The 22291-nt window shown below is 32.8% G+C and overlaps 2 protein-coding genes across 6 annotated transcripts in view; both read left to right on the forward strand.

The window, feature by feature from the left end:
- Positions 1–674: 674 nt before the first annotated feature.
- Positions 675–7239, forward strand: ATP6AP2 (ATPase H(+)-transporting accessory protein 2). Of its 4 annotated transcripts, none has more exons than XM_031979442.2 (8): positions 675–844; positions 961–1088; positions 1169–1399; positions 1765–2079; positions 2185–2274; positions 4660–4854; positions 6598–6703; positions 6781–7239. In XM_031979442.2, the coding sequence occupies exons 1-8, from the start codon at positions 802–804 to the stop codon at positions 6858–6860; spliced, it is 1188 nt and encodes a 395-aa protein (XP_031835302.1). In that variant the 5' UTR covers positions 675–801; the 3' UTR covers positions 6861–7239. The 4 variants fall into 4 exon arrangements, with proteins under 4 accessions (XP_031835302.1, XP_031835299.1, XP_031835300.1 ...); XM_031979439.2 differs by having other exon boundaries at positions 6601–6703; XM_031979440.2 differs by lacking the exon at positions 4660–4854.
- Positions 7240–9705: 2466 nt separating this feature from the next.
- The window catches only part of LOC116428167 (uncharacterized), a 98272-nt gene continuing 85686 nt past the window's right edge, over positions 9706–22291 (forward strand). Inside the window, exons 1-2 of one of the 2 annotated variants that reach the window (XM_076366292.1) lie at positions 9706–10100; positions 11094–12032. In XM_076366292.1, the coding sequence (XP_076222407.1) occupies positions 11954–12032 (79 nt within the window). In that variant the 5' untranslated portion in view covers positions 9706–10100; positions 11094–11953. The remainder of the gene's footprint in view (positions 10101–11093; positions 12033–22291) is intronic. The other variant, XM_076366293.1, reaches the window with a different exon arrangement.

Consider the following 22291-nt stretch of genomic DNA (forward strand, 5'->3'; position numbering starts at 1 on the left):
GGAATGTCACTATAGTGCCTGCGGGCACCCAGTTAGACACCCTTGACGTAATTAAAATCCCATTAAAATATCGCATAATTTTAAATGTTGAGAATATCAAAGACAATAACTCGAAGACGCAAACTTACATTAGATTTTTCGTGTATTTCTTCAATACATTAAGAATCTTCCCATTTTTAAAAGTTTATATTTGTTATATACTTACATACTTACGTCATATTGGTGTATAAACGATTGGTCTTAAATAATGATCTATTTCACATGATACACTGATTTAAATGTTATTATTATATAAATTAAATACTTATAATTTATTATTTCCTTATAATAATATATTTTGAGTTTAATATGTAAAAAGTATTCTTCAGGTATTTATATTTAAGTTAAGAACAAAAATTTTCAATAACCGGTCTGCTTCGTGATAATGCGTAGCAAGAAGCTATCACATTAATATTTATACTTAGATGAACTATTTCAAATAATAATGTATGTTTTTCACGATAATGACATATGCATTGATTTGAAAAGTTTATTTTACCTTACATACAGATAATAGCTATATTTTGAGTTTCGTTTTAATTATGAAAAACTGTTTTTACCAACCTTAGTTGTACGATGCGCAAAATTACCCTAGCGTAGTGATACTATGATCATATTATAGTTCATATATCTATCGCTATATGTCAGCACATGCTACTGTCAGTAAAGATTCGTTTCCGTTTGTGTCATATGATCAATTTGTGGATTGATATTGAATTGTAGGGAGTGTCTCGAATTTATAGTTGCATCTTAGAAATAAAAATGTTGAAAACACTCGTCTGCTTCGTAGCTGCTTTTGTTGCAGGTATTTCCGCTTTCGCTTCGTAATACTATCAGTATATAATTTTATAGTAGTAAAAATTAATAAAATATGTGTCATTAATTTTATAAAGAAGCATTATGTTTGTTTGTTGATTACAGTAAAAGCAAATGGGGAGTTTCTAGTACTTCATAGTCCAAGTACTGTTCAATTCAATGGAAAAGGAGAAGTAAATCAGAGCCTGCTTACTGAAGTATTTACAGCTGCTTTAGGTTACACTGCAAAGCTAGTCAGTCTTCCTTATTTTTCTCTTTGCATAGTACTAAATGTAAATACAACATTTAAAATTTTAACCGTAATCTCTTATAGAAAGGAACATGGGATGGCATGTCCATCACAGATCCGTTCAACCTTGCAGAAGCTGTAGTTGTAATATCTATAGAAGGAATATATTCTTTGAATACATCGAAAGGTACAACATTTCCACTAAATGTTAACGAGGGTGAAGAAACTACGTGGCAAGCTTTAAGACAACGTCTTGATGAAAGAGATGATGATAATATGTTAGTAAGAATCAATTTGAGTGATGGAATTGATGCTGTAAGTATGACAACAAAATATTAGTTTAAATGAAATTAGTGAAAATGTAATATCATATAGCTGATTTTAAGTTTTATTAACACATTCATGGACATGAATGCTACAGCATTCATTTTCATTATGATGCAAAATGACATAAATGTTATAACATTCAAATTTATGAGCTACATTTCATGTATTTAATTTTATATAGTCTCTTCATATCACAGTTAATTTAAGAATAAATCACCTGTCTACTTTTGTAGCTCATTAAAATTTGTACTGTCTACGAATGTGTTAAGTTATATGAAATAGTAAAACTGAAATTATTAAGAAAAATATAATATAACTGAAATTAAACTAATTCCCTTATAATATGAATTCAGTTGGGACAGTCTGCACTTGGAGAATTAAAACCAACTCCTATTGATGAGACATCTTTAAAAGCACTAAACTTAAGAAAGGAAGAAGATAGGAAATTCCTTGAAGAAGTGCAACTGTTGCACGCTATTGCCAAAAAAGCACCTTCTGCTATTAAACCAGATTCTAAGCCTGATATTTATTGGTTAGTTGTATCTGGGTTGCAACCTATTTTTGATGCATATGGGAATAATTCAACTACATCAAAGGAAGCTTTATCTTTGCTGAATAATGCCTTGAATGTTATTAGTGATGCATTCATTCAAGCTTATGATGGCCAGGTATAATTTTACTACTGTTAAGAGGAATTAAACTTCAAAGAAAAAATTAATATTGCATACTTAATTATTTATGGAAATTATATAATCAATACGATTTTAATTCAGGTGTTAATTGTGGCCACCACAAATGATGCAAGTAAGGTACATCATATCCGTTCTGTCACTCTGGGAAGGCAAAGACGAGATACAGCAACGGTTCGTATTTAAAATTATATAACATACAACATATCTAAATTTATATTATTACTAAGGAATTAAATACATACATTTACTATTAACACAGTATTAAAACTCAAAAGCAGACGCTATAGTGAAATGTCATTTTAAGAAACTGCGCAAATGTTTTATTAATGTTTTTAATATACTTTTCATAAATTATTACAACCAAAACATTGTTTGTACCTATACGTAATTATTTATTTCACCAAGTAATTTATAATATTTACATTTAATGTTCAAATCAGCGTATTTTTAAATTAAATAAGAATTTTTTAGGGAAATACAAATAAAATTCTAGTTGCCATAAAATGTGTTGTATTTTAGCTTTTGAAGAAGCTGCTGATAAAGGTGGCGGATTGGATCTACAGTTCTTTTTTATTCTGCAGTTATCCAACTTATTTATTAGTTGGAATATAATTAAATATATTTTCATAGACTAGATATGATAGATATATGGTTCTGAAATATTTTATATAATTTCATGCTATATATTATCAATTAGGATGACTATTAGAATATATTATATTTTGGTATAAATCGAATTTTATGACAGAAATAACATCACATACGCTTTTAATACATGTGAACAGTAACATTCACATGCAAGAGCAATAAAAGCTATTTAAAACTGTTAATGATTGTGTCTAACACCAATATCTTTTATAGGATAATAAGATTAAAAGTGTAGGATCAACTTTGGAACTTAAACAGCTGCAAAATAATACATATTTTAATAATAATAATATTATAATTAAGGTACGTTAATACTACTGCATGAACAAGTACTTTATCAACAGTGGGCAAATATTTTAAAATTAGAGATAGCATCTTGCATGCCTTCTAAAAATGTTCTTAAATTATGATGTATAATATCTATGACCCAGTACTTAATATATTTTGTTTTGTTTTGTGTGTTAATAAGTTATTAACATGGAAACATGAATTTAGAATTAATAAGGAACACATTTTAATATTCAAGCTTTTCGTATTTCCATTCGCACTGCTTTTAATTTTTAAAATGATACAGTATTATCATACAAAATACATAATTATACCTTTTTGACAAACTAATTGTATCACATTACTAAGACAAACCGAATACAACACTGTTTTATGAAATTGCAAATGAAACTTCGAATACAATACAAACATTTACTATGCATGTAGCTTAAATAAATATTACAATGACATAAAATAATACAATAATTGAGAAATATAAAAATCTTAAACACAAAAACTACCTTTTATACGCGTGATATAATAAAAATATAATTTTTTCCAAAGTAACATAATCATTATTTATTTCGTTTTAATTTTATAACGTCTATTATAGAAAATGAGGAAACCTTTTTTTATATGAATACATTATATAATATTAACTAACTTCAGCAACATTTATGTGGACTAATAACGAAAGTGTTCTAATTTTAATCATTTTTAACAAAAATTTATTTAATATAGTAGAATTAAATTTAATATATTATAAAATGTGACAATTATACATAAGTTATTAAAAAAAATACTGATTAATTTATATGAAATTTATTCAAATTATGAAATGCTTCAACTACCTCAAAACATTCCATTGCAGACCATATTAAGTACGAAAGTATAGGTTTATTTGTATATAATTTTTTAAATAGCTTATGTATAGTAAAGTCTTAACGATGTACTGTCATAAAATATGGTTACAAGATATTTAATTTTCATTCAAAAAAAAAAAAAATAACACCCGTATTATTGAGAACAATATAAATTGAAACATTCTGAGGAAAAAGAACTTAGATATATTTAGGTACATTTTGTTTTGCCACATTAAGCATTATGAAGACAGAACTGGATGAAACACATGTGTATTAATTCAAATTATAAAAGTTATTAATTAATGACAAAAATATAAAGAAGAGGCTGTGTAGGTTACAATAATACTACTTACGATTTTTAGAAAAATGATCACATTTCTTTATAAAATTATAAACAATTTTTCTACAAAATAAGTTTTCTACCCTCATTCGTTTTTAAAATATTAAGGAAAATATTTTTTTCTATAATGTTGAGTTATAAAATGAAATATTTCAATTATTATACATTTAACGAAATATATTTTGCATAAATAAATTCTTACTGTAATTATACTTTGTCGCTGAAATATGTTTTATTCTATAAAGAAGTATATAATCTCATACATTAGTATCTAGAACTGGATCTTTAATACATAGTAAGCGAATATTTTAAAAGAATATTGGAGATGAACAATTGTCTTGATACAAATTTGAACAGGACAGCTACTGTGATTGCATAGGTTTGGATTATCTTGAGATATGCAACATAAGTTGCTTACCTAAATATATGTACTTATAGCAAAATGAACATCAAGGTGAAGAAAAAAAAATAGAAGAAGAAGAGGATTCAGATTCAAATATCGGTAGTACTACAGAATTCGACAGTCTCACAAGAAATTCTACTGCAAGTAGTGATAGTGGAGTCACTGAATCTGATCAGGATAACAGTAATATGGGCCATAACACAAACTCTAACACAAAAATTATAGGACAGGTATCACAAAGACTTTAACATGCATTCTAGAATTTTTTCTAGAATTGTTATGATAAAAACTTCTGAATCTTTTATTGCTGGCAATTGTTTATTTGCTAAAGCACTGATTATACAGAATGTCCAAAAAATTAAAAAACATACAAATATTTAAAATAAACAATTAATGTAGAAGTATGTAGTCATTTAAATTAATCAAATTAGTTTACATGGATGTATATGTTTCATTCCTTCCAAATTTATATTAAGTAATATAGTAGATTCACAAAAACATTATGTACGTTAAAAGTACTTTTTAAGAATATTGTGGAAAATAAAATATGCTTTACAGAAAAAATAACTGAATACTTGCACATATGTTTAATGCACTACATAAATTGAAGAATATACTTTTTGGACATTCCATATACATAGACGTACAAGATAGGTTACCTAAGATTGCAATTGTAAGTACTTTTATTGTGCTGCGTTACAGAACTAATTTGAGGTAGAAATGTTTGATTTAAAAGAGTACATTACAGAAAATGTATTTTTGTTAGATTAGAGTTTTCGAATTTTTAACTTATTTATATTATTTCTAACATAATAAAAAAGTACAAATGCAGGGAAACTTAGAAATATTATGCGCTGATAAAATTTTGTTAAATGTTCACATTCGAAAGAAGGAGACAAGGTGTTCTCTCAAAGAGAATTACCATAATCAGTATATCTTTTTTATTATTCTCTGTTTCTGCTTTGAAATTGTTGCAATAAAATTATATTATAAATGCTAGTAGTATATATACAATATAATTATAATGTCTTGTTAAAGTACAATATGTTTAAATATTGATTAATAATTTAAAAATCTAGAAAATTAGCATATTTAATAACGAATGAGTTTTTCAAATCAAACATTACCTGTTTCAGATTTTGTTTTTATATCGCTCAAAACAATTCAATTCTTTGCAATTCCAAACTTAGGTGATTCAACTTGTGTTTTAAACGTATTAAGTTTGCTTATAAAGCAATGCTTCTTAATATTTTTTAGAAGTAGTTGTTTTTTTAAAACAAAACTTTATTATGCATGAGAAGTGTGATACTGTAAATTACTCAATGGTGTGCATGATATAGTTCTGTAAGAAAAATGTAATACGAACGAGTTTATTTAAAGACGAAAATCATAAGTGTAGTAAGATTACTTGATTTATATAATGATGTAAATATTTTACCAAATTTATATTATATTATTTTGGATATTGTACATTATTTCTTTAAATATGAGCGTCAACTGTATTTTATTTTAATTATGTGTATTTGCCTTTTAGATGTTGTATTTTACAAATCATCGATATTTATTATCTAACTATGAATCCTCACAAATCAATAATTTTGAAAACTGTCTAATCTGTAATGTGATTGGAAGTATACTTATCGGAAATGATATAGAATATTGGTTGTTAAACTCTCAGAATTGATTTTAATTATTGAGCCTTCTTCCATTAAATGTATAATATTTTAAATTTAGTTTGTAATAAACTAATATATTTATTTTTGCTGCACGTTAGTGACCATTTGGTCACAGAGTAGTGCTTTATAGACAATGCCCTCTGTACACAAGGGATTAAACGCTAAAAGCTTTCATAATTTAGACATGAAGAAAGCTAGAACAACTTTAATAAATATACATAAATATTTATAATATATACTTCAAATAATTGTAACGTTAATTTACAAAATTATATTAAACAAGATCTCTTGTTTCAGAAGGTCCAGAATCTTTCGAAAAAATACTCGCCGAATTATCCAGTCATCTTTAACATTTTTTTGTGGTTTGGAATTATTTTCGTTTTTTCACTTCTAGCTATTTGCAGTACGTAATAATCATTAATATTTATTTAACTTGCGTATACTATATCATTTTTTAATTCTTCTTTGTTATAAATGCAGTTGCCATTTCTGAGATGGATCCAGGACGCGACTCCATAATATACAGAATGACTTCCAACCGTATGAAGAAAGATAATTAAATGTAAATACAAGTTAATAATATCCAAATTAAAACAGTTTGTATACATATTAGCTGTACTTAAACCAACTCGACATTCATGAACTTGACAGTCATGAACACGCATAATTGTATGATAGTAATATAACGGCTATTATAAAATATTGATGTACACGCTGTTGTATCATATATGAAGTGAACAGTCCGTTGAAATATCCTTTTGTTGTACATTTTCTAGAACTATTAAGTAACCGTATTGAATTCGTGTATAGTAATATGTAAAAATCTATTTACTATAGTTTAAGTTTAATATAAGTAAATGCAGATAATAGTAAATATCAATACATGTTCATCATATAGTTACGAAGTAAAAGTATGAAATCGCATACGTATTTATCAAATCCTGATATTTGGATTATTTTCAATCATTGTGATTATAAAAATACATAAATAATGTAATTTCATATTTCATTTATATACTGTTAATTAATTTTGAGTTGCCTAGGGATATAAAGAATTTTATATTCTCCAGGTTTGAATTAGTTCTGTTTCGATTTGAATTTCTATATTATAAAAGTTTTTATTTGTCATTAAATCTTCAATGAAGCATAATAAATTTCATCCAAACTGTTTTCCTTGTTCATAAATGCATTTTTCATTTTATTCCTTTCCTGATTCATATATTTTCGACAAAGTGAAAGAGATAAAGTCGGGACAACATTCAATAAATATTTAGAAATTATTTAAAAGGTTTTACAGTGAAGGATGTCAAAATGTCAGATAGCGAGATTGTTTAATAAACTAGAATTTCAGTGGTAAGTGGTTCATGTTTATTTCGATGTTCAGTTATTTATTATTAATTGATTAATCAATATAACTTTGTTATTTTTGTATATTTTTTTTATCTACTACAAAATGAACAACTACATTGTTTCGATAAAAAAAATATGACTAAAAATCGTATAATTATGTGTGCATCCGTAAGAATTGTTTAACTGTTTTCACAAGGTGTTAATAATTTACGAAGTTATCAGGAATGGAAATTGCATTTTGTTTCAAACAGAAGAAACACCTTCAACTTTAAAATTCTTTCACGCGAATCGGTGACCTAGTGAATACTGTGACACCGTAGTAATCCTAATGACCAGATCGCGGATGTAATATGTAAATATAGATTCTTGGTCTAATTTGCAAAAAATTATATCAAACAGGAATTTGTTTATCTCACTAAAGATCCCATTAAATTATAAATAAAATAAAAATTTGGTTAAACTGTATTAAATTTTTTATGTTTCTGATCTTCAGATGACGCTACAAATGAATAAAACACATGGTTATTTTCCTCATTGAATGTTTTTTGTATGTCATTTATCAGATCGTGTAGGAATAAGATCGTAAACTACTTTTCTTTCGCATTGCTCATTTTCACATTTATTCTTGTTCACATTTAATCCTTACACACACTGCTGCCCCTTCTTTTTTGTATATTAATGTTTACAAATATTGTTAGATTATCTATAAACAGTAGTTTAATATGAATGAATACAATAAAGAAATCAATAAAAACCATGATTGCACTGCTTTTTTTTCTTAAATAGAAATATGTAATATAGTTAGTAATAGACGGACATACCAACTGGTTGCTATTGAAAGCATATGTGCTTAAAGGGTTCACAAACTGTATTTTTTCGAAAACGAATTTTCACATGAACACATTTCATTTTGGATAATCAATTTGATTTTATAAGCAGAAATATCTTAATGCTTTATTTTTAGCTCACAATTATTCTAGTGCGGGGTTTTAAGCAGGGAAGTAAATCAACTTTTTGAGGGAACGACATAAGTGACTCTTAGTATGAACAAGTGTTCAGAACAATGTTGGAAGGGATCGAGCGAATGTTTAATCTGATTATCGGTTGCGATAGCTTCTTACTTTTCTTGACCTTTATTCTCTGCGCAAGTTAGTACCTCTGGATGAAGATGCGGAGCAGGATTGACAGATAATCCGAATGTCGTGTGTCCTTTAATATTAATCATCAGGTTAAATAACAACCCCGAAACATCTCGATTTGAGTCATCGGCCTGTTCACCTTTAACCCAAGATTTCAAACTGTACAAGGCGTAACAAAAATGGTGGTCACTTCTTTCAGGGTGTATCTACACACCTGAATCGTTAGATCATTGAAAAAAAAGATTATCACGAAATTCTTTACTGTTGAAAATAAATGTTAATCCCGAGATGGGAAGAAAATCAAGTTTTCGAGAAAACATCTGATAGAATTTTAAGAAAGACTCGATTTCGTCAGAGTTACTGTTATCCTGCTATTCTTTACGATTTAATCGAATTATAATAAAAATTGCATAATCATATTTGAAAATATAAAGGATAAAGTTTTAACCGCAGTTTTTGGAAAGTTTATTCAAATCTGAAAATGACGATGACGAGAACAGCTTTCTAAAAATAGCGTTCCATTTTTCCAAACAACTGAGTACCTTTTTATCCGACGTCTTTACGCGAGAAGTATCTACCAAAAAAGAGACGAAGGAGAATCGAGCACAAACGTTAGCGTTGCTAAAGCTTTAAAACCTGCGAAGACGTTGAACAGGATAGTTATAGAATGTTCCAATGGGTGCACGCGCGAGTAACAAAAAATGAGGAAGAATAATCGTTCCTTCTTTTTGCAACAAGCCTGCCGACGCCTTTCCCGAATATCGAATTCTCCTGAGAAGAGAAAGATCGGCAATCACTTTATACTCTTTTACTACTCGCTGCCGAAGGTGCGAGCTCCGCCTTCACCGTCCCCACTCGACCCTAGTTCTGGTTGTTCGCGGGGCGACAACACCTGTCGTTACAGCAGAGAACGACCGCGCTTTCTGCCAGTCTACATTCAATCTGGCACGACGTACACACAGCAGTGATCGTTTTGCGAAGTCCGTCCTGTTGTGTCTTTTATCCTGCAAATTGAAGTATCATTTGCAAGACAGTGCGCGTTCGTACGCAACCATCGCCACACCTTCGAATAACAACGCATAATAGAATATCGAAGAACACTTCACAAATCGGTTCACACGCAAACAAATTTCCACGAACACTGTTTCGGCATCTGACTAATTATTCGGTTACTTGTCAAATACCCTTATCACGTTTCTCTCGTATATTGGCAAACACGATTCAAATGCCTGATACCGAGCGTCATGGTACGTCGTCATTGATTTTGGGACTTGTTACATCAGTGACAGAGCGTGTCGGTGCTAGCACGTGGTAAGGCTGCGCGTTATCTCGTAAAAAGATTTATCGATTCGGCAAACAAACGCGAGCGGAGACCAACTAGATCTTCGAGTTAACGAGAGCCGAGCACTCCGCAATGTCGTTCCACAGGCTGGCCGAAGCTACTGGTCGCAGCGGCGATAAATCAACTCTCGAAATCGTATGAATAAAGATTACCAGTTCGAAGTAAATACTATTTATAAACTAGTTTATCTACGAGATATTTTTAATGTATAGTTACCGAGTACTTTGTAAAATTTCAACTCGAGGGTAATCGCCGACTGCGCTCGGTCGCGCCAGAATTCCGCGAAATGGAGGACGCCGATAAAGGAAAATGGAGCGACGCATATTTCTCTCTTCAGTGAAACTACGGAAAATTAGTCGAATGATTAGTGTATTCACCAAAGAACCTACTGGAGAACACGTGTTTCCACTTAAAGTATGAATTATTACTGACGATTTGATTATTTTTCTATTTCCCATCGACCAGCGTCTCACCCGTAACTCAATTCTCAGCGTCTGGAACGCCTGGAATCGGTTTCGACGCTACGTTGATTCGCGTTCTGGCGCAACCGATTCGATTATCATTTGTTCGCAAACATGTATTATTCCGAGGAGGTCCCGTACAGATTTCGCGAAGTGGCTGTGGCGTCCTTAATGACTCGCTACTTGTCCTGGCTGTCCATATTGCGGAGAAGCCGGAGGCTCGGCGCTCGTAACTTCGGCTTTACGTAATATCGCTTGTGACGACCAAGTTTCTCAAGGTTATGGCACGCAGGAAACGTTCCTTCTAACGAGACCGGCACCGGCCGCCCAGCTGAAATCGCGATTAATAACCGGTGGTTTGCGTCGCGGCGTGTTTGATGTCCAGAGCGGCGTTCGCTGGCGGTCACTTCTTTCGGCTGGGTTCAGGAAACGTCCCCCACAAGGCCTACGAAAATCACACCGGCGCTCGTTGACGGACCCTTATCCGCGTTCGAATTTCAGAGAAGCCCGGAGCAGGTTCGTGGAAACGCGTAGCCGGCTGCGGGGATCATCGAATGCAAATTATTTTCTTCACGGAAATGACGCGCACCGTTGGAAAATAATTGATTCTTCTCCCGGCCATCCACCGATTACGCGCGGCGCGCAGGAGTGTTACAATTAGACTACAACTCCGTCGATTATGACGCGTAAATCTTGCTCGCCGTCATCGCTGCCCAGCAGAAACAAATATCGGATTCGCAGGTGTTTCGGTCGTCCCCGCGAGTGAATGAACAAACTGTCACAGGGTGGTTCGCGGAACGGTTTGGCGAGTCGCGGGAATCGCTGTTTTATCGCCGAACGTTTCGAACCAAGGACAATTATGGAATCGAGGGTACAGAGGACTCTGAAGCAAACCCAGCCCTATTTGTTCAACGTGAAATGCTGCTACTGTAACTTCACCGCCCGCGACTGGGAGGACACCTTTGATTGCGACGGCACCGATTACAATTATCCCCATCGACGATTCTGACATCGAGTACGTCGGAATTCGTTTCGAGACCACGTCTCAAGGAGATTCGGAGTTTCGTCGAAGCTGAGAGTACGATCGGCCGTGCGCGCGGTACCGATGAATCGGTATCGGCTGAGCGACTGATATTGAATTAATAAGGACGTTACGTGTAGCATACGGAGCGAGCCGTTCGATTTTATTTCCACGGCGTTCTCTTCACGCGGGAGGAGAGAAAAAGTTTACGAGAAGCCTGTTCCGCTGCCGGCGGAGTTGGCGCGTTCGATCGTCACCGATCGCAGTCAGATCTTCTATCGTCCCGCGGATTTCTGGTCGCGTCTGGTTGGAAGTGGAAGACGGAACACGAGGTGCAACGATGAGTGTCAGGGTCGTCGTAAGCGTGACGGAAATCGCGGACATGAGTCCTAAAGATCGTTACGTGGTCGAGGAGATTGGTAAGTGGATATTTTCTAATAACCGGGATAACGTGTGAGCTATATTCGCAGGCCGTTTCTATTAGATCGGCTGCCTCTTCGATCGGGCGTGCACTCGTTCAGCACGCCCCGCCGTGCCGATGATATTCCGTAATTGATCGCCAACAGTAGGAACGATTGAATTTTCTCGGAATGTTCACAACGATCGAAGGAACCTGTAAAAGGAATTTTAAGTAACCGAGCGGGCAGATAACAATGCAAAGTAGAAATCGTGTTATTCAATACTCATCGTATTACCGGGCAACCGCAAAACGACGCCACGGCGGTCACAAGCGACCACTGGTAAAGTAAACTGTTAATGCGGATGTAGTCTTATTTAACCAGAATAAGTCACATTTTATCGTGTAACGATACGTTTGCCAAGTTTCTTGTTCGGTCGCGTGTCTTGTTGCCCAAGGTTCTAGAGTTCGCGCTCTTTCTCGCAGCCCTCGCTAACTTTACAATATAGAACCATAGTTGTGGCTACAGTAACACATTTTTTTTATAAACACGTTTATCAGATGAAGAAATAAAAACAAAGGGACGATGTATACGAATGAAATAACTTACACCATACTTTTTTTTTCCTTTTATCGTTGCTCATTAATTCGAATTTTAATTTATCAGGCCGTACATCACTCTCTCATAATGATAATGTTTAGTTTACGAATTGCTTAGCAAACAGGGATGACTTTTTCCAAATTTTTGAGACTGACAAAAGATTTTTTTTCCCAAGATATTTTTGAAGTACGTCATCGTTCTTTTGTCCAATATCAGGCTCCTTTTCCGAAGGAACGCAATGTCAAACTGCTTGCCATTTATAAGCTTTTAAATGAATAACCTTAAGACAACCGATGGTTGGATGATCCAATACAGTCACCAGTCGTTAACTGACGACTACTTTGTCGCGTGCGCTGTCTGCCAAGACCGAACGCAGCTCCGAGACCCTATCATAATACCATCGAAAGCAAAATGACGTCAGACCGTTCGCCTTCCATACACGGTTGCACGTGCAAAATTTTGTCGGTCGGTTAATCCATTAACTCTGGAAACACCGGCATCGCTGGCGGTCATTGTTAGAATGGTTACTACGTAGAACAGAAATTATGCGGATCAAGAGAATCATTTTGTTTTAAAATGCAATTGAGGATGCGCATCGACAAGCTCCATTTGCATGCCATAATGATACGTGAGATTTATCAAGGAACATTACGGGCACAGTAAAATACAAGCTAATGGTAATTTCAAATATCCAATTGCAGCAACACGTCAACGTGGGTAATAAAGGATTGTTTTGGTTAACGGGATTTTAAAAAATTCACATTCGTATTACAGTACTGGCAGTCTTCACAATTTAGAGAATACGTCCGGCGAACGAATGTTGAATTTTAGGAACTTTAAATGTGTTCTTCTTGAAATTGGACTTTGTAGTGTCGTGTAGTTTTCTTGGAATCCATTAAACCCATTATTGTTTCTATTTCCTACAAATTGTATTGTATAACATGTAATATGAAAGAGAAAACAATGGGTTCGATAGTTTCCAAGAAAAATACATGAGTACTGTGAAGTTTGATTTCGAGAAAAACGTGTTTAAAGATTTCAAAGTTTGCATATTTAGAAGACTCGTTGTTATTAAATGCAAAGTAAGATGAAGCCTTAGTAGTTGGTAACTATGTGATGTTTTTGTTTCAGTAAGGTACACACACTCATGTTTGTTATAAATGCATAGAAACCGCAGTCTATCTATCATTATCGACATGCGTTTGATTTCAAGGTCGGCTGATGATTCGATGGTTGTTGCTCCTACGTAGCAATAAACTCATGGAACTACGGTTATGCTCAGTGCCAACATTATCTGTCTATAGATGTGTGTAACAATACACACATACGACAAACGTAATTTTCATAATGTCTTCTTTATACAGCGGATTACATGATGGATTTATGATGTTTGTAAACGTACGAAAAATCAATTACTCATTCGGGAGATCTATTAATACATGATAAATGTCTCTGCTTATTTTTATTTTTTGTCCTAGCTTGGAGAAACTAGATCCTGCATAAATATCCGCTATATAAATGTTACTGGTGTGACTACACAAGTTCAATATACCACTATACATATTCCAATATAATTGATAGACTGCAGATCTTCGTGCAAATACAATATTCAAGAAAACAGAATTGCAATAGAGAACGGTTTTCCCTAAGAAACATTACAACAGTTACCATACTTTAGATATTTTATAGATTATTACTCATTAATATATAATTCTGTTCAATTTGGAACTATTCAATTTGCTATTTTAATATATATATATATAACACGAACGCTTCCGTATATTGTGTAAACAAGTAATTTTTAAAATATATATAACATAATTCTTAAAATATCCAGAGTTATGTTCTTTCTTTCAATAGATCCATGTCCGCAGCGGCATCTAAGGTCGACCATTTTCAATTATTGCCTCAATCATGTTAATCTAGGCTGCCCCATTCGCATATAAATGTCAACAAAAACCGATAGGGGTCAACGGTACACCGATACGTTATGCAAATTGTCAAATCGATCCGTTTGTTTTTTTGCCAAATAAATGACACGCTGCCGGCGATATATATTTTGTAGCCGGCGACCTGATACTTTACACTTACACAGAAATGAAGGACGTATAACGTCTGATTGGAACTGGTTTGGCGTGAAAGGAAGCGTTTCGGTGTACGTATGCAGCGTTTGATTCGGCAAAAAGAAAACTCTGATTTCGAGGACCTTCGTCCGCCAAAAAATCTTCCATATGGAAACATACGGTCGGACACGGTCCTTCTCGGCGAGTAGCTTGTGTTTAACAAGAAACGAAGGATAAATGTATAAACTATCTTGCTGAATAATGTATGTATAGTTCAACCTCAATTACTCGGACCACCGTTTAAGGGCATCGGACCTCATAATTACTTTGAAACTGAATTGTCGTTTCGTGAACGCGGACGTTCATCGTTCAATAAGGATAAGTATGTAAATTAAACAAAATAATGATGTGGCCACGATTAAGAAAGATCGTTTGGTCGGTGCTTTACACGAATAGTCTCTTTTTATACTATGCATCTTAAAGTCGAGGAAAAAGTCCTCCGATAATTATATTTCAAAACAGGACGAGTCGTTTAAAAATTAAGAAAAACATTAAAGAAAGGAAAAAATTAGAAATTAGTTTTGCAGTGATTAATATTAAAGAGACATTTTATAGATCCTAAACAAGGACACTTTTTTGTTCGGGCACTTCTGTTAGCTTAGAGTACGTATCCACTTTCGATCTTCTTTAGACGTATTGGTTTATAATTCAATGAATATTGGTTTATCTATCAATGAAATTCCATTAAATGTTATTAGAGTTTGCGTTTCACACAGTTCCCGAAGTCTTTGATGTCTCATGAATGCGCGAAGTTTTGTGGTATAGTAATCACTAATATGTTGACTAATTATGGAAATTCGATCTGTTTGTTTGCCCTTTGGTGTTGGGTAAAGAAGGTGCCGCCACTGGCGACCTCGGGGTTTCCCCGGTAGGCATATCCTTGACGCTAGGGGTTCGACCGGAAGTATGTGAGAGATGATAAAAAAATGTTAGGATCTCTTGCTTGGAATAAAAGGATTACGATCCTTTTGTGAACATTTTCACTGGGGATGACGAGTTACACGTCATCCGAGTTTAATTTCACCTCTCAGCAATTCTTCGTTTTCGTGCATATTTAATAAATAATCGTCCTACACCAAACCGCAATGTTCGTACTAATATGAACCACGCAATGTTGAAGTGTATGGTTCGCCAGTGTTCATTATATTAATTGAATTCATCTCGAGTTGTTTGGAAAATATCTAGTTAAAAGTAGAAAATACCCAATTTTTATATTTTCCCACAATAAATTTTAGGATTGAAACCATTCCAATAAAAGTAAATCATATAAATTTTTCATGAAAAATTATGACATAACCTTATTTTGTAGGATATTTCAGTATTCAATAACGACAAATGTGGTTGCAATATACTATATTAATACTGTTTCGCGAATATTCTAGATTTGTTCAGTTTCCTTTTGATAGCGTTCCTGCAGTAAAATATTTCTGTCACTTTTGGAAACATCAATGTAGGATTCCCGATGAGACCATTTTGTCAAATTCGCTTAAGTTCTGTCGCTACCTAAAAATCTTAGATTTTAGGGATTGAAGACAAAATTCGATAATTCTGATTTGACGGAGGAAAATAGAACAAAGGCTTACAAGAACTTTTTATGTAGGTATACTATGTGTAACTGGTAACTACGAGAATTGTTACACAAAGATAAGAGCTTTGAACACCTATCGTCAAATCCTACCGTTATTCGTCAAGGTAGTGAATCAGTTTGATATATGATAAATCTTGGGATTAGAAGCAACGAGAATTAGTTTGTTGTTCTTGCACCGGAGTTCTTATGTACCTGCGTCATTTTAGTCAGTAATCACGTGTACGTTTCATGAAAAACAAACGTATATAGTGATATTAGTGCGGGCGAGTTTCAGCTTCTCATCTTCCATGTTTGCTCGCACGTTTCATGGTTTCAATTCACACTAGTGGTTGATGGAATGTACATCTAACTAGTCTAAAATAATAAAAAAAAGTGTGATACACGCGAAATTGTTCAATACTGCAAAATAACACAATGAGAAGTAACGAATTGCTTTGCGAAAATCTCGTCCATTCTTCTAGTTACACCGGCAGCTATTTATTGCGCGAAAAAAGGAATTCAACAGTACATTACAGAACAATTCCGCGGCAGATAATTACTCTCAAATTGCTGTCGATAAAACATTGCGTATTTTACTGGATAGCAGGAAACTCGATGAAACCTTCACTCAAAGAAAAAAAGATTTCCATGGTCGTTTTTTTTAACGTTAATTTGATATCGGGGGTTGCTAATATATTCTGAAATCAACCACTTTTCTGAAATGTTGTTTTATGTGATCCTCGCAAGGAACGTCATTACGTGACAAACATGTTTTACAAAATCGCAATTCTTCAAATAGATTAATGAACTGCAGTATTGAAGAATGTGATCGCGCACTCGTGTCCATTTAATGTCGGGAGTGATTAACTCTGACAATCCGCATTGATCACTTTGGAGGATATAGTTAAACAATGACGGAGCGATTAACAGTCAATTATTAAATTTTGCATAGCTTAATGCCAATCCTTTCCCGCGCTGTTGCACCACTGTATATTACAATTTCCTACTTGACCTTGCGCTTCGCGCGGACGCTGGGTTACCGAGTGACTCATCCGCGCGAACAGTGTCAACAATGAGATTTTGGGTAAAATACATCAAAAGTATTTTTTCCATTATTAAATATTTAAGCTGAAATTCACTTAAGAGAATCGACAATGATGGTTTTCGGTTGGGTGATGTTTAAGTGATCGCAAATATACGCAGGAATTACAAAAAGTTCGTCGGAATAATAAGAAACAATCGACTTTTGTAATCATTTTGCGGAGATCGTTACGAAATTCCCGAGATATTCCTGAGGCTTCCGTTTTTAATTATCAGATAAGGGGATTAACGCCTGGCACAGTGAAGTATGCAGTACGTTTTGAGAATTATACAATTCCATAAGTTAGGAATATTTGATACAGTTATTGGGGTAGTTCAGTTGTCGTAGTATTAATATTTTACACGAGAAAAATTTTTGAGATACAAAGAAACTCTTTTCTATTGAACATTGTTAGCTAGGAGTTAAGGAAGATAAAAAAAATTTCCTTGTATTTACAACTTTTAAGTTGCAACAATGACTGATATTATTAGCGAAAATAATTTACTTTTTTTTATGAAAAAATTAAAAGTTATTCATTTTGTTGTCATATATCACTCCGTAAGTTCCTTTTTCAGAGACTAATACGAAGTGATATTAGGAAATTTGATTTTTCAACAATTCCTTTGTCACATATATTTCATAACTCCATGTGTCCACTAGATATCCGTCTTTCTATAGTATTACAATGATCCAGTATTGGTGACGTCATGAATCACATCGACCACAGGTGACACTAGATTGGTTTGTTGATTTCCATCCAGTTATTAAGTATCACTTTGCAGATGCATATGCAGACTAAGCTGCATGAATATTACTGTCGGGTTAAATCTCATTACGTATGTACCCCTCTGATTTATTCTCTTCTTTTTTGAAGCTTAGTTGTAAATGATGACATAGCAATGTACAAAGATTAAACGGTAAGAATTTTGATCCAGTAATTAAAGGAGATTATCTTTACGAATAAATTTCAAGCAAGCGTTTAGTAACTTGTATCAAGATTACGTCCTCCAATTTACTGCAAAAGTTAATTTATTCTTGAATTCGACGACTTATTACTACCGTCACGTATGTTTTTCGATCTCATTCGTAGAGAGGATCAAAGCGCAGATCAAATATTTAATTTTACATCTTTTTAGCGTCTGATATTTGCGTCAGTGTCGTTACTGTGTTATGGATAACACAAATATGGCGACTGCGCATTAAGCCATCTGGCGTCAATCGGTTGAATTCTTTGATTGTTGAGCGGCCATGGGCTATTCCCTTTCAGACTTTGAACTTCGTATTTTGGCACAGCAGACAATTGATGATGCAAACAGTAAATAATATCGAGAGGCAAACAATCTTGGTTGTATTATCGATATTAATATACTGCTCTATACAGGTCTCTAATAAATACACTGTTCTAGAGGCAGTATTGGTCCTTGAGAAATTAACTGCATTTGTTTTTGCAAATTTTTGTAATTGCAAAAATTAATTCCTGTAGTATTTCTACTATTCACCTATATTAAATTCTCCTTTTCAAAGATGTAGCTGGTGAATTTTAGCATAGCTTTTATAGAATTTCTTTGTGAATATGTCTTTCTGGGAGGTAAAGACAATCTCAAAGAAAAACATGTCATTGTCTCTAATTCATTCTACATTTTAGAAAGTAGAAATGTTTCCACTACAAAATTTACTTCTTTTATCCTCTAAGCTTATGACGGATGGGGGAAACAAGTGAATTTCATAATATGGAAACATGGTATTTATATTTTCCATATTAGTTAAATACAATCAATTTGCATATCTTCTTTCATGAACAAAACACATATAAATAGGTTTGGCATCTGATAATATAAAGCCAGGTACAACCTCGGTCTTATGTACACTAACTACGCGACACATTATAATCCACTAGTCTTCGTTATATTTTCACTGTATATTGGGTTTAACAACACTCATGATATTTTAAGTTAATTAGTAATAGACTTTATTTCACTGGTGGGTTTAATCCTTTCACAACCAAGAATGAATAATGAAAATTTTACTGTGTATACACGAGTAAAATAACATACTTTTTAATTTATTGTTAATTGGTGATTATCATCTCTGATAATCAATCTAATTAATTATAGATAATTCATCTTTATATTTGCTTATATCAAATCATATTTATGTATTATGTCCATGTTAAATTCAATAGTATGTGTATATATTGTTTGAAGCATATGCATAAAATTTTCAACTATTTGTCATTTGCTTTTAGTAGAATCTGTAAACAGTCTACGGCATTCAAGTATGCACATTATTATAATGATTCTTGTTTCAAACATTTTGCAGATCAATAGCCATTTAAGGTTTGGTTCGATTCTTTTTCAAATGACTTGTTTTTGTGTTAACCATGCTGTGTTAAAGAGACCAGCACGTTAAGCATGATGATCTATTGTCAAGGAAACTAAGATGTTAAGCATAATGCTATTCACTGTAATCTGTATCTTTTGTCCTCTTTTAGTACCAACGTTCTTCGTCCGTTGCATATATAAATAAAATATGCAAGGAACCACATTTGTGGATCTTATGATTCATGTATAAATAGCATATCTTTGGTAATTTCAACTTTGGTTATTTTTACATTTTATAATAATATTAACGTCATTACCCTTTTTCATGGCATAATTAACGTTTAATTGAATAATCCATTATTTGTAATAACGATGCACAATATTTTAGGTTATGAATTCAAAGCGAGAAACAACTTCAGAAATGAAGTAATTTATTTTATATAAATTTATAAATTATTACATACTATACTATAAAACCATAATCGTTTACTTAAATATATAAATTTATTACAGATAATGTAAATACGTACCCATTAAACGAAAAAATTCATGCATACATCTAGCACGTAGAATGCCGCTGGGTTAGTATTCTTATTGGTCGATATATCGACTACTTACACTTCTTATCTAAATACGGCGCGAAATTTAAATCTTATTCTCAAGATTTATATGGTATCTTTATTTAATTTACACTTTGTCCTTATCATTTTTCTACTATATTGTATTTTATGGTATATTACCATTCTACTGCGTGATGTTTTCTATACATTGTTATAGTAATATGATCAAATATGTAAATAAGAATTGTATTTATATGATTGGTTTAATTATGAATCACAGGTGTTTGATTTCTTACATTAAACACTTAAAGAAACCACAAATATCGAAAAACGTGAAACAAAAGAGGTGCATAATATTGTATTTCCTGTTTCATAAAAAGTGCAAACATGCTTTAGACCTTCTATGTAACGAAAGATTTTTTTTTATTAATGTTGGCTTCAAAAATAACATCTTCAAAATACGACTCTGTTTTTTCAAGTAAGTATACACACGTGGTTTTCCCAAGCACATTTAACTTTCTCCACTCTGTCTTCGTTAACAAAGATATCAAACTGTAAACAACACACATCAAAGTCTTTTGTAAGAAGCAACGTGAAATATGTTGAATATAACTTTAAATTTTCTTTCTGTATATCTGAATTGAAGATTTAAATGAACTGATTTTTACATTTAAATATGGATGTTTTTATTTGTATTTTCATTCTTACCTGAATACTCATTTAGTTCAAAAGAATGAAACGCCATATTAGTATGTCAATATTGTACTAGACGAAAAGAATAGAAATTTAATAATAATTCCTAATGTGACATTGAAGAAACACAGCGGAACAAAATTGCATATCAAATAATGTGGAAAAAAACTCATTTCAAGCAGTGACTAACGCAACTACTTCTACTTCCGCGGCGAGACCTTGCTTCACTCTCCTTTTCGCAACTGTCCGAAACGGTTCTCCGTCTAACTTGTATAATCTCGATATAGATTATTATACAATCGTATACTTTTGTGTATCAATTTGCAAACAAAAGGATTAGAAACAGAACAATTTTGATTCTACTAAGGCTTTTACGTAATGATGTCTTATATATTCTCGTGTAATAGAAAAGCAAAAAAATGTATAGATAATTTATACACTGGTAGTTAACAGAAGCTTCGAATCACGATGTAAATCGAAGAAAACCGAGATCTGTTTGCTAAATAGACAAATTCAAGTAAATATCTGTACTTATGTCCTCTCCTGAAAGCTAAACATGAAGAGCCTGTGATTGTTCTGAAAGTTACTTTGAATCAGGAGAAAGTTTATTATGGATAATTCTGCCCGAGGTCAATCTAACAAATTCTTTTTCCAACTTTTGTAATTTATGGTTTGTTTTTAGTACTGGAATAGAGGAGCTGATTCAATTCTCTGGTTGTGAATTCGAGTCGTTACGAGAAGAATATGCGCGCATCCTCTATATCCGTGTATGACAGTTCTGCAAGTAAATGTGTTCCTCGTAAATAGATTAAGAATCTATCCGAACAGTTGTAGGAAGGACGGTGGGAGAAGGTCACGCTGCGGAAGTATTATAGAAGTAGCCGTTCGAGTCAGTAAACGCGTAAAACGATTCCTTCCGGCCAGTCTGTAAGATACTATTCTTTTTTCTCATTCCATTTTTTCGTCTACCAAACTATCGACATTAAGGAAATTGGGTCAACATCGAAACAATATTCGAAATCAGGAAGTAGAAGTGTTGTTTTTATCTCAATAGCCTTTGTATCTGATATTGAAAAGAATTTTACAATCTTTACATTTATTAAACATGTAAAACTGATTGAAGATTGATTTTTTCTTCATTCTTGAACAATAATAGTGATTTTCTAATTAATCTTCGCAATTAATCGTTTTATAACGTGTTCCTGAAACTGCGTTTCGCATTATAAATCGGTTTAAGTGAAATAATTTTCATTTTAACGCAATTTGACGACAAACAATTGAGCAATTATCTTAATAATCTTACAGCTTTAGGTATTTATGCATAATCCCTTGGGG

This window comes from Nomia melanderi, chromosome 3 (genome assembly GCF_051020985.1).
Source record: "Nomia melanderi isolate GNS246 chromosome 3, iyNomMela1, whole genome shotgun sequence".
Classification (NCBI taxonomy): Eukaryota; Metazoa; Arthropoda; class Insecta; order Hymenoptera; family Halictidae; genus Nomia; species Nomia melanderi.